This window comes from Pneumocystis carinii (genome assembly GCF_001477545.1).
Source record: "Pneumocystis carinii B80 chromosome Unknown supercont1.4, whole genome shotgun sequence".
NCBI lineage: Eukaryota > Fungi > Ascomycota > Pneumocystomycetes > Pneumocystales > Pneumocystaceae > Pneumocystis > Pneumocystis carinii.
Genome location: NW_017264716.1, coordinates 362863 through 379342, shown reverse-complemented (window position 1 = coordinate 379342; position 16480 = coordinate 362863). Strand labels below are relative to the sequence as shown.

Sequence of the window (16480 nt, the reverse complement as noted above, 5' to 3'; positions counted from 1 at the left end):
ATAACACATCTACACTGAGCCAAAATAAATAAAAAAAAACATATAAATCAAATAATAAATAACAAACTATGAGTCAATCTTAAGTACTCCTTTCTTTGAAGAATAAACATGAGCGTGAAGTCCGAGTTTATACCAAAAATCACATATATCCCTAGGAACTATAAAATTACCAGATGTCGATTCGGTGATGTTTAATATATGTACAGGTCCATATACTTTTCCATTAGATGAATTATTGAAGTAACTTGGTGCATCTTCAAGGGATGAATTAGGTTGAAAAGTTTTCCATATAACAGTTCTTTTATCACAATCACCCACTTTAAAAAACTCTTTATTATAACAAAGCTTATCAGGATCAGGATTAGGATTATGCGTCCTTAAAAAAGAACCAAGACGTGAAAGAATAATTTTAGTAAATGTAAGATCAGGCTCAGCTACTGTTCCATTAGAATCATAAAGAGCTTCAATACCTTGTACAGCAATTGATCCTAAGAAAGCAGGAAGATCATCTGCATGGCATATACGTTGATAACAATAAGAAGTAGGTGGATGCGCCCATAAATAAGGATAATTATAATAATAATAATACAGACTAACATATTTCGACATTTTCGCTGCAACTAAGTTTGTAGGACATACCCAAATAGCATCTATTTCTGATAAATAAAATTCATCAAAAATAAAAAAAATTACCTGTAAAAACAGTTGAAAGAAAATTCTTAGAACTTTCTACATCGCTAGAATTAAGATTTTTAGTGTAATATTCATTAGTCATAATCTTTTGGATTTGTTCTCGATTAAAATAAGCAGAAAGAATAAAAAGAAGAAAATCCTCGAGATGGAAAAATTCATTGAAACTATCGATAAAAAAAGCAGCTTCATCTCTGACAGTTCCAAGCATTAAAGGAACCTTAAGGAAATCACCAGTCTCAATAGAATCGAGAAAATCCTCCGTTAAAACATCACCATCTATACATGGCTTGAATGTTTCCCCAAAAGTAATACTATCATTCATCATAGAACCAGTAAGAAGAACAACCGACTGATACACAATAACATCTTCTGCTGTTAATTTACGCATACAGTCCATAAGTTTCGGAGAAGAAATGTCAAAATTATCTTCTGTAAAACATCCAGAAACTTGTGCATACTAAAAAATTATAGAAAAAGCAAAACAAAAAAAAAAAATACAAGTTTAGCAATAATCATAGCAGAATCCTTTGTATCAAAACCCATAGAAACAGGATCAGACATCATAACAGCAGCGTGAGCCAAACCCTCTGTCTTACTTTTAGCTGATAAAAGTGTTCTAACTGAACTTGCACCAGCAGATTCACCCTGATTCAATGAATAAATTCTTTCTCTAAAAGAAAACTTACTGCAATTGTTATTCTTAATGGATCTCCTCCAAAAAAACCAATGTATTGCCTAACCCATTGAAGTGCAGTAATTTGATCTTTTACTGCTTGATTTCCACAGCCCCAAAATCCAAGAACCCCAAGACGATAATTAAGTGTTACTACAACTACATTTTCATGTGAAACAAGATGACTAGGGTCATTATAGCCGCTTTGCAGATTACCACGGATATAGGATCCCCCATGAATCCATACCCTAAAATATGAGTTAAGAAAAAAAAAAAAAAATCCTACATGACTGGTAATAATGATGAAGTGGAATCTCCAAGTTCTGGAATATAAGGTGAATAAACATTCAAATAAAGACAATCTTCATTAAGCAAAGGTGAAGAAACAGTTCCAGAATCTTGAGGGCAATATGACCGATAATATGTCCCATTCCATGTATCATTAATCTTCGATATTCGAACTGGATCTTTAAATCGTAAATCTCCAACAGGTGGAAGTGCATAAGGAATTCCAAGGAATGTAAAAGTAGCATCTGTCCGTGTGCCCGTTACTAGCCCAAACGTACTGTTTACAGTATACGAAAGCTTTGGATCAGTAGATTGTAGGGTTTTTGAATCCCGTCTTTTTCCAGAATTCGTGCCTTCCATCTTATTATATGATGTTTTGAAAATCTTCATAATTCTTACATATTGATGGAAAAAGTAGATCACATTTAACTACATATATTTTTCCATCTAGAATATTTAGCGCTCTACAATTTTCTCTTTTTTCTCTATTTTTTCCATTTTTATCAACTGTTTTTTTAATAAAATAATAAATATTATCTTTCGATGATTCATGACATTTCAAACGTCTAACTATTGATTCTTTTGTTGAATTTGATGCATTCTTATAGTCGTACAAAGTCTCATTATATTTACTACACGATATACATGGATTAACTAATAAAAAAGAATTTAAATCTTCATGTTTTAAATTATCCTCAACTAAAAGATAAACAGCTTGAATATATGTTAAAAGTCCTAAACCCCCAATAGCAAGTCTTATACGCATTTATTGTAAATCTATCAGATGGTTTCTGTTATGCAAAAGCTTTAATAAGCGTTGCCGTAAAGCGGATACAAAATCGTATGTAGAAAGCGTTTTAACCACATGACCAGAATTATAGCATGCATATAATACGCATATAGTGAGGAAATGGCGCGCATATAGAAGGCATAACAGAGCATATAATACAAATGTATCTCGAAAACAAGCGAAATCAGTTAAAATTATGTTTAAAATAATATATTTTTTAAATGACAAAAATTCAAAAAAAGAAACAAAGAATATTAGCATTTCGGGTAAATAATGTTCTAGAACATTCTATGTTCTGAATATATATACAAGAGGCAGAAGTCGAAAGACCATAACTCTCGACATGAATCATATGGACTGACAGGCAAAGAGTTAAAGACAAAAAGTAGTATATAAATAGGGAAAGACAATGGGATGACATAGATTCAGGCATTAGTGTACCGCAGCAATCTATTTTAAAGGAATATTTAAGCAAAGAAGCGGCAGATAATGAATTAGTTCTGCGTAAGTTAAGTTTAGTAAAACATCCATCGGGATTGCAGCGTAAAGGTAGAAAAAAAAAGAGAGGAGATGAAAGGAATTAAGGAAGAAATTAGAGGCGTTGAATACTTTAAAGGATTTATTGCGTAAATCGGAATTTGAAACGAAAATATGGACATTAATAATTAAAACGACGATTCCGTTGATGATTGATGAGGAATCGGGAGTTCGTGGGGCATTACGATCGTTATTATTAACAATATTTACGGAGAAAGAGGAATTAATTGAGCCACATATACTTTTTATGATATTATATATTCATTCGGCAATGACGCATATTTTGCCAGATGTACGAAATGATTCAACGAAAATTTTAGCCTGGCTTTTGGAGATACAGGGGGAATGTGTAGTTAAATATGCATGGGAGAAGTTTTTGAATACGTTTTCTGTTTTATTTGGGTGGAAAAATGAAGAAAATACTGCAAATACTGCAAAAACAGTTCTTCTTTTTAAACCGACGTTTTCGCAGGAATCAAGATATCAACATTTTAAAGCGTTTGATATTTTTTTAAAAAAAGGTCTTTATTCTAATAAAGAAAATGATCACGTGATTCCCAATATATATATAAATCAAACAAGATATTTATCTGGAATCAATCATCCTATGGTTTCTAAATATTTAGGTCGACCTTTAAAGTCATCTCCATATTTTCATCTTTCTTTATTTTCTCAAGTGAATAACATATCTAAAAAGGTGTATAAAGATGTATGGTCTCGATTAATGTTATTCTATTCATATCTTCCTGGTTTGTTGTCTTATCTTCAAGGGACATGGTTCGAATTATTGCCATCGTCGATGGATTCACTATCTTTCATTACGATTAAAACATGTATTCTTATTATATCAATATTAGATCATATAAATTTAGTTTTAAAAAAGGTGAAGGTAGATGATTCATTATTTGAGCAAAATTTAAAAATATTCCATGATTTTATTGCAAGAATCGAATATACGATGCAAGAATTTAAAAATAATAACGAAAGTGTCGAATTATGGAAATATTGGGTTAAAACGGGTTTGCATAAAAAATAATCATTTACAATGCTGTACTTGTATGAAATAATCCATATAAATCATGTTTCAGAATCTATTTACTAGTTGTAATTCATTATTGCTAATTGTTTTGGATATATTTTAAAAATCATTTTATTTTGATATTAAATTAATCATAATAAACAATTTCATTAACAAAATAATAAATTCATTCAGATAAGCTGTATTTAAATAGATACATAGATTATTTTACAAGAATTTATAACTTTAAAATAATCACTTTTAATATATTTTAAGTAATTTTAATCATTTTATAATACAAATTTGTTTAATTTTTTTATTCAAAAATATATGCAAAAATAAGAGTTATATTTTGAAAATAATTATTTTCAAAATATTTTTATTAAAAATTAATCAATTAGAAGTAGCATCAGGTTTCTAGATTTATATATTAATTAATTAACCATAATAAAAACACAAATTACCATTGTAGGAAATAATAAAACTTCCTTAATATTGCATGAATCCGTCAAAAACTAGAAAAAATCAACAATATAATATAAACAGAAAAGCCAAATATACCATTACTAGTCGATCTATTCCCATTCCCCATCCTGCAGTAGGCGGTAATCCATAATCCCTTTTGAAAGTAAAAAAACAAGATAATTTTAACAATAAAACTTACAAAGCTAAACAAAAATTCTCATCAATAATTTGAACTTCATCATCTCCTTGATCCCTTTGTTTGATCTGTTCCTCAAATCTTATTCGTTGTTGAACTGGATCATTCTATTTCATTATAAACTAAAGCCATAGAAATACAAAAATATCTTACTAGTTCCGTGTATGCGTTAACAAGTTCTTTATAGGCTACAAATAATTCAAATCTTTCACATAATCCTACATTAGATCTATGATGTTTTGCCAATGGAGACATAATTTGAGGATGACCTATCAAAAATGTCGGATTAAGACATAGAGGTTCCAAAAATTCACTGATAAGCTTAAAATATTTACTTATTTTCTTGATAAAATGAATTAATTTTACCTTATCAAATAATCTAGAATTTGTTATGGGTGGTAAATATTCAACATGATGTTTTTCACATAAGGAGATAAGAAAGTTAGTCGTTTCTTCTGTATGCAATTGATCACCAGGAGGAAAAACAACATTGAGTTTTTCTTCCAAAAATGGAATAACTTCTATACGATTCCATGGCCTTGAGAAATCAATAGTAACTTCTTCGAGCTCATTAACATGATATTTAATCTTGTAATCACCGGTTAATTCATAAACCATATTTGATAACATTTCTTCTGTTATATCAATAAGATCATACATATCTGCATAAGCACAATAAAATTCGCAGCTTGTAAATTCAGGATTATGCGTAAGATCAATACTCTCATTCCTAAATTGCTTTCCAATTTCATAAACCCGATTCAAGCCTCCTATCACTAACATTTTTAAATATAATTCAGGTGCAACTCTTAAATAAAGATTAAGATCAAGCTCGTTATGATGTGTGATAAAAGGCTTAGCACTGGCACCTCCTGGAATAAAATTCATCATAGGAGTTTCAACCTTATTGCAATGAGAATATTTATATAAAAAACAATAATAATTACCTCTAGAAACTTGCGTGAATTCAGAAATTTTCTAATATATTCAATAATTTTACATCTCATGATAAACCTTATAAAACTGATAAATAAAACATACTTTTCAAAATAATTATATACTTCTCTCGTGTAGATTTATTAATAATAAGATCAAGATATCTTTGTCGATACCTTGTTTCTTGATTTGTTAAACCTTGACGCTCCATTGGAAGCATACGAAGACATGGACTTAAAAGCACCATTTCTTTGCAAAATATACTCAATTCCCCTCCTTCTCCCTCATCCTTTCCTTTGCCTTTAGGCGATGTACGGCCAGGATACCCAATAATTCCTACAATATCTCCTCTCTGAATATGCTCATGCATTTCTAAGTAGTCTTTTTCACAATCCCTAATTATATCACTATAAAACATTCTAATGGACCTTTTAAATCCTACTGTGCTTGCGCCATCACTTGAATTTTTGCACCATCATCACAAAGATCATAAAAACGCAATTTTGAACCCGAATCCCGCTTATTTAATATTCTTCCTGCAACAGAAACAATAATGTCCCTATTAACTTCTCCTCTCTTCATAAAACTGTAGGTTTTAATGAATTCTTCAATCTGAATATTGACACAAAACTTATGCGGATATGGATCTAAGTTTTTAGAAGCACGAAGCATATTAATATGCCGAGAACGAAGCTCATAATACTTCTATAACAACTTAACAATCATTTCATCTTAGTTTAAAGTCAAAAAATAAAACATTAGGCGTTAAATCTTCATTAATTTCTGAAACATGTTTTTTAACAGGTTTTGGTGAAACTGTAGTTAATGCTTTAGCTTCCTAGGTTTGTAAGACTTAGATATAACCATATAAAAGCATATTTAACTCTTTTTTCTTTTTTTTCCTGAAGTTTTAACCGTCTTTTTAACTCTCTATTAAATATTAATATTTTTATCAAAAAAAACCCATAGAATCTTGCGTTTTTGAGACATATTCCCCCGACCTTTCATCTAAACAAAGGTTTCCAAGCTGTTTTATCGGGTTACTTGGTGAAGATTCCTCCATCCTTTTGTTTTTTTTATAAAGTTATAAATCTGATAACGAATCGCCAATATCATATGAAAAAACAATATAAACAAGAGATAGAGTAAATACCAAGAGTGCAATGAGATTTGTTTTTGTAATAGAATTGTAATATTAAAAGTTTATTATATGATGTATCCTTTTGATGTTTCCCAATCATTAATATATTGTAATATTTTTGAAGTTATTTGTTGTGCATTGTATTGTCGGCCAAAAACATCTACAAAATGACCATCAGGATCTAAATATTATTAGATATGTTTTTTTTTTAGTAAAAAAATACCCATTAAATAAAAAAAAATAGAATGATCTACAAGGTAATCATCATCTGGTTTTACATTAGGTGGTGTTGAGAAATAAACACGATAAGCCTTGCAGACAGCTTTAATTGCTTCGTAGCTTCCTGTTAGTCCAATTATTTGAGTATGAAACTCTATATAAATGTAAAAACAATATATAAAATATGTTAAATATATTACCTTTAAGATATTCTTTGATCTAAAATAATTTAATAAAAATTTCCAATAAAAAATCCAATTTACCTGAGAAGGAGTATCTCTATTTGGATCACATGTAATAAAAATAGGTGTCAGTAGATTTCTTTGACTATTGATATCTAAAATATATTAATTTATATAAAAGTAACCAAATAATAATAACTATTAATCACAGAAGCCATTTTATCTAATTCTTCTGGACAAATATCAGGACATCTAGTAAATCCAAAATAGATCTAAAATGTTATTTATTTTATAATTAATCAAGTTTATTTATATACCAACATATATTTGCCCAAAAAATCCTTATTTGTGACATTTCTTCCATTATGATCAACCAATTCAAAATCAGAACCTATTCTAGGTTTTCCAATAGATATATTTTGATTTGAATGGCCTGTTTTATTCCATTTTATTAGCTATTTATCTTCTTTTTTTTAAAAAAAAGAGATTTACGTCTTTGTTCCACTTTTTTCTTCTCATTCTTAAAATGCCAGACAAGAAAGATACCCGTTATGAGAAACAAAGATCCAGATTTCCATGAGAATGGCTAATATGTATTATTTTTCCCGAGTTTTCTTAAAAAATTTCTTACACCAATCCTTTCCTTATTTCTTTGTGTATTTAAAGTAGAAAAACGAGATTTAAAGCACAAAAAATGCTTATTATGAATCAAAAACAAGTCTTTATTTATATTTTTATGAAATAATAAACGATATGTGCTTCTTGTTTGAATAAAAATCATTTTTTAGCTTATGAAAAACCCCAATTTAGATTTAAAAGAAGAACATTTAAATAAATCTTAAAAGAACCCAGATATTTAAAGATATTTCTAAAAAAAAGGACTTCTTTATAATAATATTTATCTTATAAATATAAAGTTCATTTTTTTAAGGTTACGTAGAGATAATATATTAATATTAATATTAATAAATATAAGTTATATAAAAAATAACAAGAACAATTGAATCTATATTTGATAAACTCATACTTCAATTCGTTATATATATATATAGATATAGATATACAAGTTTAATTGTTTTGTGATATCTTTATTTTCTGAAAGACAGTATTTCCTTTTATTAAATTCTAGAAAAATAAGAAATGATCTATAAAACATAGATAAAAACATACATTTATCTAATATAACCTTATGTGAAAGACGATCAATAATGCAACCCAAAATCCATATATTAATGACAAAAAATAAAAGACCAGAAAGCCATAAATAAGGGAAAAATACATTTATTCCTAGGAATTCAAGGCGATAAGCAAAAAAAAGCCATAAAGCCTAAGGAAATCAAAAAAAATTCTAAATAATTAAATTAATTACTTGTCCAAAACACCAAAAGAAAGCCATTAACAAACCAGAAGAAACATTAAGAAGTGGAAGAAAAAAAGGAAGCAATATAAGATACCACATAAAATACTAAAAAAAGATTGTAAGAACATAGTTTTTTTTTGAAAAAAAAAAAAAGAAAAATACCTGACTAGTGCATACTTTGTTAAAGGTCACAAATGCAAATGTCTGACAAAATATAGTCACAGGAAGATTTTTCTTAGAAAATGCAATAGGAATTAAACACATCGATAGTAACATTTGTGGTATAAATGAAATAAAAGAGATTGGAATATGAAAAGATGATTTAACTGGAGAAGAAGCATAATAAAGCCATAAATGATATGGAGAAAAATTGTGTCGATGATCTGTTCGAATAAAATGATAAAAATAAGTATGTTCTAAAAATGGCATGCCATAACTAATCTTTATCAACAAAAAATCCTATTTTTGTTAATACTCACATTTTATACATTATCCCATTTAACAAAACCGATGAAAGTAGAGTTGCTATAATAAAATACACACGTGAATAAGTTATCCAATTTAAAATACCCTTTAACATTACTTTTCCTTCATATTTGTTATCCATTATCCATAAAAAAGAAAATACATAAATAATTGTATATAATTTAAGATGAACAATAAGCCCAAATAAACATCCCGTCAGAAAAGGTCGTTTTAAAAGTGCCATCCATAAACATAAAAGAACACCTGTACCAATCATACTTTCCGCATTTCCACGCGTACTAATTACAGCAACAACCGGATTCCACAACCATGTCGTCACATATATATTAGCTCTTTTCATTGAATATCCTTGCCATATCATAATATTCCTTATAAAATACCCTGCAATCATATCACATATACTAAATAAAATTTTGCCAAAATATGGAACTCCCATAACATTGGGAATTAAAATCCATGCAAGAAGAGGCGTATATCTATATGTTTCTCTATCATAAACCGATCTTCTATGATACGCCTCCTTTGCTGCTCCTGTAAAAACCATGTAATCCACGTCTGTATACTTAAACGCCGATTTTGAATCATGCCAATGTCCATATATTAATAAGAAAATGCGAATAACTTGCCCAATAATAAAAACATTCTTAGTACTAATTATATCCACTTTATTATATATTTTTTTTGTTTTTTCTTCATTTTTCATATTTTTTTCTTGAAACATCAAACTAAAAAATTCTGATATATTCTTGTAGAATGATTAAAAATACCCAATTGATTCTTGTTAAACTATGTTTTTCTCTTTAATTTTTTATCATATAATGTTTTTTTATATTTCAATCTAATAAATCCCAAAAACCATCTATTCCAAATATCATAAAAATGCTTAGTTTGATTAATAAAATCTATTTCCAAGATAAATTTTAGTAAAAACTGCCTGTTCCTATATAATTATAGTCTCTACATCCATTTAATATCCGTATCGATTAGCGCAATTTTCGATTAATTAAGCGCATACAATACGCATACATAGCGCATACACCTTTATAAACTTGAATATATTATAGTTCATTGTCTTTAGCTAAATTTGTTTATCTATTTTGTTTATTTTATTTTTTGGCCTGTTAAATTATCTGTCTTTTATATATGCATATATAACCCATATAAGACCCATATAAGACCCATATAAGACCCATATAAAACGCATACAAGACGCATACAAGACGCATACATTCTTCATATATAATCCCTCTTATTTATTTTATCTCCATCTTCTTCATGCCTCTTTTATTTCTATTCTTTCATTTCTAACTTCCTCTTACCTTAAAAAAACCCAACCATCTCGCTGATCGAATAACAATGCAGACACAAGAAATATCAGACGACTCTATAAAAGCCGTTAAGACGCCTCTTAAACCTACAGAAAGACCACCAAAAACATCTTTTAGAACATCATCTACACCATCTTCATGTTCAAGTACATCCAGAGCGTTAACAACGCCGGCACGTCGTTCAGCAACTCGCGTTCCCTTTCAAAATATGTCTTTAAATGAAGAACTTGAAAGAAACTGCTGTGATACACAGAAACGATTGTTATCAACACCAGCACTTCGGGTTGCACGGCCCTTAAGGCCTCGAGGAACACCGGGTACAGGAAGTAGTGAAGCAAAGAATGGGAGAAATAACGGGAGTTTGGATGTTTTATGTGAGAAGAAGAAGCAGGAAAGACGTGAGAAACAAAACAGAATAAGTTATGTTGGAAGGACGCTGCAGAAAAACCAAACACCGCAGCGTATAAAGAGATCATCGGTGATAACGGGTGCAGGACACTCAACAGGAGAAAAAGGAACATTTCATATAAATCCAGGCAAGGAAAAGGACAAAGAAGAAGTAAAAGAAGGGAGGGAAAAGCATGTGAGGGCAAGGAACTGTGTAAATACGCAAACGAAAACACAAATGAAAACATATGTGTCTCCAACGAATTTACAAAAGAAATCGGCTAGTAAAGGGGAGAAAGAAATGGATAATAAGACAAATAATATGAAGGAAGGATTTTCTACGCCTGTCAAATCGAAAAAGCAGAGTTCAAACGATACGAAATTAGAAGATTTTCTATGTAATAATAAAAAAACAAATATTGTGAATGAATCAACGTTTAAATACAAGGAAAACTATTCATTAGATGAATCTGGTATGCGTGTTTTAGGTACACCAGAATCATACACGAATACATGTCAGGTTGATGATAAAACATATATATATCAGCCTATGTTTTTAACGGCGAAATTGAGCAATATGAGAATTACAACACCAAGTCATTGTCGTGATATACTTGTTCCAATTACAAGTGATTATACATCAAGTGATTCGGAATCGGATTATGAAGCTATGGATAAAGATACAGATAAGCTTTTTCAAACTATACCAAATTCATCATTGAATTCGTCTGCATTTATTAAGTCAAAGCCACTAGGACATGTTACCGCGTATTTAGATATTAAGGCAATGGATAATAATGATGCTAGTCTGAGTTTTAAATGTATCCTTACTGAGCTTGGTGCAACGATTAAGGAAAAATGGAATTGGACTGCTCCTTCAACCGATATGTTAATAAGGATGGATAATTCAAATGGTTTTCAAAGCATTGGTATTACGCACGTAGTATGGCGATCTGGAAGCACCAAAATTCTTGAAAAAGTTAAAGCAGCAAACAATTACTTAGAAAAAATTAACGAGTCTCGAAAAATACATTGTGTAGGAATAAATTGGATCATGAAGTAAGATATATTGGTCTTTATTGCATGTTTATAATAGCTGTCAGATGTGAAGAAGAAGATAGACATGTTGATGAAACAAATTATCTAATAAACTTGGATCTGGATACATTTTCATGCAATGTAATTCATTTCCTTTTTCATTATTAACCATAACACTGTTTTACAGAAAAGAACGCCCATGGAACCTAGGACATTAACACCTACATTGCCCAATTCGATTATGTTGCCATCTGAAAAGAAGCCTTCTGTTCCTAAAACCGCACCGCCTAAACCATGTATGGATATTTTTCAAATATTATAAATATTTTTTTAACATTATACAGTTACAGAACTTGAACGATGCAGTTTAATTGCTGCAAAAAAGAAAATTGATTTTCATAAACCGATTGTATCCAGTCCTCTTGCAAGAAAATGTTGGACTGTTTCTTCTGAGTAATATCAATTAATATATTAACAAATCTAACATAATCTTTAATACAAAATTTAAAAGGTATAATATCGACGTATACAAAATATCATTTATTTTTATTCGAAACATTTCTTTATGCTTTTTTTTATTTGAAAGAAAGCACAAATATTCTTCTAACTATACACTATTCACCCTGCCCTTCATCTCCTGTCATTTTTTTAATATTTATTAAATACGTCGTCTCTCAAAATATTTGCTTGTGCTCATAAAAGTAACACTTTGATCCACTACCCAGTTGCCAATACTTAAATATTTATTAATAACCATTTCAGTGTCCTTATCAAACATATTTGTTTTAATGCTGAAATTCATGTTAGACTGGGTTATATATATCTTTCATGCAGAAAATCTCACGTTAAACCAGTTGAACGTCTAATACCTGCAAGAACAGAGGAAATTAATACCAAATCAAGTGAAATATGAACAATTTTTCCAAGACTCTGAAATATTATGAATTTTTTTAAATATCAAAAAAAACTTACCATATTATAATATATAAGGCGATTCAATCGAGACAAAAACTATCTATAGATGAGCCAATTGCTATATTTTAAAGATTTATACTAATAAACATATGTTTGCTTTTGATATAAAAATAATACTTTAAAGATTAAAAACTTTTATCTTTTATAATAAAAATTTTACAAAATGAAAATCAATATTTTATACATAGAACTAAATATTTTATATAAGTAAATAAGAGATTTAAAGACAAGTATTATGAGAATTGCTTTTTAGAGGATTTCCTAATGATTCATAAATAATTGTATATAAAATAATTAAACATACAGAGAAATTTTTTTAAATAATTTGTTAATAAAATCTTGTTCATTATCTGTTTGACAAAGAGAATCCTGAAAAATGAGATCGTAGTTTTGATCAATGTCATTTTTTGGAGGAGGAAAGCGTTCATTTTCAATATCTGATGATCTGGCTTCATTAAAAGTTGTAATTGCTTAAAAAGAAATATGAATAAAAAAGAATAAAAATATATAATAAAGATATACCATTTTTAATTCCCTCAGATCCAAGAATAAGAGTCCCTGGTGGGAGTTTTGTATTACCAGAAATAGCCTTTAATTCAGTAATACTTTCACTTTCCTGTCTTAAGAGATGAAATACACGAGATAGTCTTCCAATTGCAACGATTTTATTCTTAATAATTTGCATCCTCTGTTCAGATTCTGTTAGATCTGTAACACAAAAGTCATGTTGTTTTGTAGAATTTTCATCATTAATTTCATCTTCAGAACAAATACTAAGAATAGAAATAAACACATCTATAACTATAAAAAATAAGAAGAATGTCCTTAATTATTTAATGTATAAATACTTTTTTCTCCAATAAAAGGTAAACTCCATGTAAACGCATCCATAAAATTAGGAAGCCAATAAGGATGTGGACTACTGCCTATAAATAAATAATTAGTAGATGATATAGATAGAATAATAGCATACTAAATTGCCTAATATTTATAATATTATTTTCATATTTTAAAACTGCTGCTTTATTATTATAAATATCTAAATAATTTGGAGCAGAAAAAATTGTTATAACACTTGGGAATCCTGTAGTTTTGTTTTTGCAATACATACGGTATCTGTTTATTAACAAAATCCATGTATAATTGTGTAAAAAAGTTACCCAGAATCCTGAGCCTCATGAGCTCGAATAATGCTTAATAAGTTATTTCTTTCTAAGAATGAACAAACTGCTGCATAGCTACAAATACCTGTTTAAAGACATGATCTAACATTAATAACAACAAACCTGAAAAAATAAGAACAGCCTCGTACATGATTATAAACGAAGAAATCATCTGTTTTTTCATCTCCAAATTCCTCTGATGGATCACTCCACAGTAAATCTATCATCATTCCATGTATTGGAGGCTCACGAAAACGATCAATCTGAAATCTTTAGTGTATTTTTTTAAAAAAATGTCTTTACTGAATTCAGATCATCTAAAACATTCAATTCTGGACTAAGTCCACCATGAAGACACAAAAACTGCTTATTTATAATTGCTGCCAAGGGTAAAGAACAAAAGCTTTCTATACATACATCATAGAGATTTTCTGAATACTTATGTTTACCTATCAATTTCAATAAAACATTTATAATATATATATATATATATACATTCAAGCTTAAAGGTAAAATAGTCTGTCAAATGTCGGCATTCATGATTTCCCCTCAATAAGTAAAAAGAATTAGGATATGATATCTTTAATGCCCATAGATAAAGTACACACTATATAAAAATTATAAAAGTTATAATATACATATATTAAACTTCAATAGAGAAATAACCACGATCAACATAATCCCCAAGGAAAAGATAGTCTGTTTCTGATGGATTTCCCCCCACTTCAAACAATTTTATAAGATCATAATATTGTCCATGTATATCTCCACATACTAACAATTATATAAAATAATAAAATTTATATAAATATACCAGTTATAGGCGCTTCAAGTTCAATTAGATTAGGTTCATTCCTAAATATGTTTGTTCCCTCCATAATAATCCATAAAGCATGTTCTTCACTAATTCTTCCCTCTCTATAAAAATGATTCTTGATAAACTGGATATTTAATCTCTTTCCACCATTCTCATCCATAATAAAAATTTCATCATCTGTTGGAATATATGTAATTGGTGCTTGAACATCTACAAATTCCTGCTTTAGCATTGAATATAATATTCATTATATATATTATCTCCTCCCAATTCCATATAATATCATAAAACATAAAATAACCAACAAATAATTTACGGACCTTTGCAGATTCTTTCTTGTGTGCTTACAAATTCCCCATTCTCCATTTGAAAGACTGTAAAGTCTGTCTTAGATGGCTCTTTAGACGCTTTTTTTTGAAGAGTTTTCATAAATCAAAAAATTATCCTTAAAAAGTCTTTAAAATAACTCTGAATTCTATTATTTCCCTTAAATATTCATTCTATGTCAAGGGACTAAGTTGTTACAATTTATAACGTTGGCTTTCCAGACGTTAAGAACCCTCTTGACCTTTCTTATTTTTGCGAACTTAGTCTTAAAATATCATGAATCATAACTTATAAAATCAACATTGTAGATAGTTTTTAGATGAATTGATGTGTATATTTATTGTTTTTCTTGTGTATTTTTTGCCATAATTTAAGCTGATATCCACGAAGTGGAAGAAACTTAGATCTAGGTTGATTATACATAATATTTTGTAAATAAGGCCATGAATGAAATATTTTTACATGGATTGATGTATGTAGTAGAGTATTAGTATAGTATTTGGTGAAACATGTTGGTAATTTTGATACGCCATGGAGAAACAGATTTCAATGTAAGATTTGTGTGTTTTTTTTTGTATAGAAGGGATAAAAATGTAGAAAAATCATAGGTTACATGGCGATCTGGATATTCCATTGAATGATAAGGGAAAGGAACAATCATTGAAGCTTTTAAAGCGTCTTTGTACGCTAAAAATTGAGAAAGTTTTTTGTAGTAATCTTATAAGAGCAAAAGATACAATTGAACCATTTTTAAAAGACAATGGGAACATAATATGTGAGTATTATGAGGAATTACAAGAAAATCGTTTAGGAGAACTAAATGGATTGACATATGAGGAAATAAAGATAAAGTTAAGAGAAGAAAATAAAACAATAGATGATTATGGTGAAAATAAGAAGGATTTTATATCTAGAATTATGAAATTTTGGAATGGGAAGATAATATCTATTCGAGATGAAATTTCGACGTTAGTTGTTGTAACGCATGGGGGATATATAGCAACATTGGTTTCACATCTTGTTAGATTGGGATATCTTAATGTTTCTAAAAATATAAGAATTGGAGGAACACCTAAGAATTGTTCCATGACAGTTATTAATATTCTTGGTGAATTAGATTATGATCTATTATCATATTCAGATGATATACATTTATCATCTTAAATGTTTTTAAATCACTATAAAAAAATGTAGTTATTTAAAATAATAGAAATTTTTTAGTATATTAAAATGCAAGTATTATGCTTTTTTAGTTTATTCAATATATTTTATTTGAAAACAAATTATATATAAAAAATTCAATTAAAAACTTTACAATGAAGCTAGATTGTAGTAAATTGATTAAACAATATTATATCAATCTTATATATATGAAAAATGAATAATTATTAATTTTTATCATTGACAAAAACCAGGAATATATATATAATTAATTAATTAATATATTTTTAGGCAGTATTA

At 28.7% G+C, this 16480-nt stretch overlaps 9 protein-coding genes across 9 annotated transcripts; 3 read left to right on the top strand and 6 right to left on the bottom strand.

Annotated features, from left to right (window-relative positions):
• Positions 1 to 66: 66 nt before the first annotated feature.
• Positions 67 to 2420, bottom strand: T552_01032 (hypothetical protein; the record flags this gene model as incomplete). Its single annotated transcript, XM_018369625.1, has 6 exons — positions 67 to 650; positions 694 to 1150; positions 1192 to 1338; positions 1380 to 1614; positions 1653 to 2007; positions 2054 to 2420. The coding sequence occupies 6 exons, from the start codon at positions 2418 to 2420 to the stop codon at positions 67 to 69; spliced, it is 2145 nt and encodes a 714-aa protein (XP_018226815.1).
• A 245-nt stretch (positions 2421 to 2665) lies between these two features.
• T552_01031 (hypothetical protein) lies at positions 2666 to 4017 on the top strand (the record flags this gene model as incomplete). Its single annotated transcript, XM_018369624.1, has 4 exons — positions 2666 to 2710; positions 2757 to 2829; positions 2874 to 2993; positions 3041 to 4017. The coding sequence occupies 4 exons, from the start codon at positions 2666 to 2668 to the stop codon at positions 4015 to 4017; spliced, it is 1215 nt and encodes a 404-aa protein (XP_018226814.1).
• A 333-nt stretch (positions 4018 to 4350) lies between these two features.
• T552_01030 (lysine-tRNA ligase) lies at positions 4351 to 6705 on the bottom strand. Its single transcript, XM_018369623.1, has 12 exons — positions 6574 to 6705; positions 6481 to 6526; positions 6354 to 6434; positions 6039 to 6301; positions 5722 to 5991; positions 5608 to 5674; positions 5027 to 5563; positions 4814 to 4981; positions 4664 to 4767; positions 4561 to 4618; positions 4464 to 4514; positions 4351 to 4416 (listed from the first exon to the last, which is right to left on the bottom strand). The coding sequence occupies exons 1-12, from the start codon at positions 6657 to 6659 to the stop codon at positions 4393 to 4395; spliced, it is 1755 nt and encodes a 584-aa protein (XP_018226813.1). The 5' UTR covers positions 6660 to 6705; the 3' UTR covers positions 4351 to 4392.
• A 97-nt stretch (positions 6706 to 6802) lies between these two features.
• On the bottom strand, positions 6803 to 8069 carry T552_04099 (hypothetical protein; the record flags this gene model as incomplete). The annotated part of the gene is made up of 8 exons (XM_018372150.1): positions 7770 to 8069; positions 7631 to 7724; positions 7456 to 7571; positions 7338 to 7410; positions 7220 to 7293; positions 7157 to 7175; positions 6961 to 7110; positions 6803 to 6918 (listed from the first exon to the last, which is right to left on the bottom strand). Exons 1-8 carry the CDS (start codon positions 7917 to 7919, stop codon positions 6803 to 6805), a joined length of 792 nt encoding a protein of 263 aa, XP_018226812.1. The 5' UTR covers positions 7920 to 8069.
• Positions 8070 to 8174: 105 nt separating this feature from the next.
• Positions 8175 to 9687, bottom strand: T552_04098 (hypothetical protein; the record flags this gene model as incomplete). Its single annotated transcript, XM_018372149.1, has 4 exons — positions 8175 to 8465; positions 8508 to 8603; positions 8661 to 8934; positions 8978 to 9687. The coding sequence occupies 4 exons, from the start codon at positions 9685 to 9687 to the stop codon at positions 8175 to 8177; spliced, it is 1371 nt and encodes a 456-aa protein (XP_018226811.1).
• A 609-nt stretch (positions 9688 to 10296) lies between these two features.
• Positions 10297 to 12240, top strand: T552_01028 (hypothetical protein). The gene is made up of 4 exons (XM_018369622.1): positions 10297 to 11758; positions 11803 to 11878; positions 11925 to 12033; positions 12082 to 12240. Exons 1-4 carry the CDS (start codon positions 10341 to 10343, stop codon positions 12192 to 12194), a joined length of 1716 nt encoding a protein of 571 aa, XP_018226810.1. The 5' UTR covers positions 10297 to 10340; the 3' UTR covers positions 12195 to 12240.
• A 155-nt stretch (positions 12241 to 12395) lies between these two features.
• T552_01027 (hypothetical protein) lies at positions 12396 to 12712 on the bottom strand (the record flags this gene model as incomplete). Its single annotated transcript, XM_018369621.1, has 3 exons — positions 12396 to 12528; positions 12582 to 12667; positions 12710 to 12712. 3 exons carry the CDS (start codon positions 12710 to 12712, stop codon positions 12396 to 12398), a joined length of 222 nt encoding a protein of 73 aa, XP_018226809.1.
• A 215-nt stretch (positions 12713 to 12927) lies between these two features.
• T552_01026 (serine/threonine-protein phosphatase 2B catalytic subunit) lies at positions 12928 to 15166 on the bottom strand. Its single transcript, XM_018369620.1, has 12 exons — positions 15013 to 15166; positions 14690 to 14902; positions 14525 to 14649; positions 14371 to 14482; positions 14179 to 14324; positions 13999 to 14138; positions 13873 to 13950; positions 13686 to 13828; positions 13561 to 13638; positions 13235 to 13513; positions 13017 to 13182; positions 12928 to 12973 (listed from the first exon to the last, which is right to left on the bottom strand). The coding sequence occupies exons 1-12, from the start codon at positions 15119 to 15121 to the stop codon at positions 12946 to 12948; spliced, it is 1617 nt and encodes a 538-aa protein (XP_018226808.1). The 5' UTR covers positions 15122 to 15166; the 3' UTR covers positions 12928 to 12945.
• Positions 15167 to 15499: 333 nt separating this feature from the next.
• On the top strand, positions 15500 to 16223 carry T552_01025 (hypothetical protein). The gene is made up of 2 exons (XM_018369619.1): positions 15500 to 15570; positions 15617 to 16223. Exons 1-2 carry the CDS (start codon positions 15529 to 15531, stop codon positions 16181 to 16183), a joined length of 609 nt encoding a protein of 202 aa, XP_018226807.1. The 5' UTR covers positions 15500 to 15528; the 3' UTR covers positions 16184 to 16223.
• Positions 16224 to 16480: the final 257 nt, after the last annotated feature.

What these genes read in the sequence shown, in the direction of transcription:
- T552_01030 (XM_018369623.1), bottom strand. Translation starts at nt 6,659, where the DNA reads ATGGAGGAATCTTCACCAAGTAACCCGATAAAACAGCTTGGAAACCTT. An exon ending in ATTCTAGATTATTTGATAAG is followed by an intron (nt 4,982 to 5,026) that starts GTAAAATTAATT and finishes AAATATTTTAAG; the next exon opens with CTTATCAGTGAATTTTTGGA. An exon ending in GAATAGATCGACTAGTAATG is followed by an intron (nt 4,515 to 4,560) that starts GTATATTTGGCT and finishes GATTTTTTCTAG; the next exon opens with TTTTTGACGGATTCATGCAA.
- T552_01028 (XM_018369622.1), top strand. Translation starts at nt 10,341, where the DNA reads ATGCAGACACAAGAAATATCAGACGACTCTATAAAAGCCGTTAAGACG. An exon ending in GGAATAAATTGGATCATGAA is followed by an intron (nt 11,759 to 11,802) that starts GTAAGATATATT and finishes AATAGCTGTCAG; the next exon opens with ATGTGAAGAAGAAGATAGAC. An exon ending in TGGATACATTTTCATGCAAT is followed by an intron (nt 11,879 to 11,924) that starts GTAATTCATTTC and finishes ACTGTTTTACAG; the next exon opens with AAAAGAACGCCCATGGAACC.
- T552_01025 (XM_018369619.1), top strand. Translation starts at nt 15,529, where the DNA reads ATGTTGGTAATTTTGATACGCCATGGAGAAACAGATTTCAAT. An exon ending in ATGGAGAAACAGATTTCAAT is followed by an intron (nt 15,571 to 15,616) that starts GTAAGATTTGTG and finishes ATAAAAATGTAG; the next exon opens with AAAAATCATAGGTTACATGG.
- T552_01026 (XM_018369620.1), bottom strand. Translation starts at nt 15,121, where the DNA reads ATGAAAACTCTTCAAAAAAAAGCGTCTAAAGAGCCATCTAAGACAGAC. An exon ending in TTTTAGATGATCTGAATTCA is followed by an intron (nt 14,139 to 14,178) that starts GTAAAGACATTT and finishes TAAAGATTTCAG; the next exon opens with ATTGATCGTTTTCGTGAGCC. An exon ending in CATGAGGCTCAGGATTCTGG is followed by an intron (nt 13,829 to 13,872) that starts GTAACTTTTTTA and finishes GTTAATAAACAG; the next exon opens with ATACCGTATGTATTGCAAAA.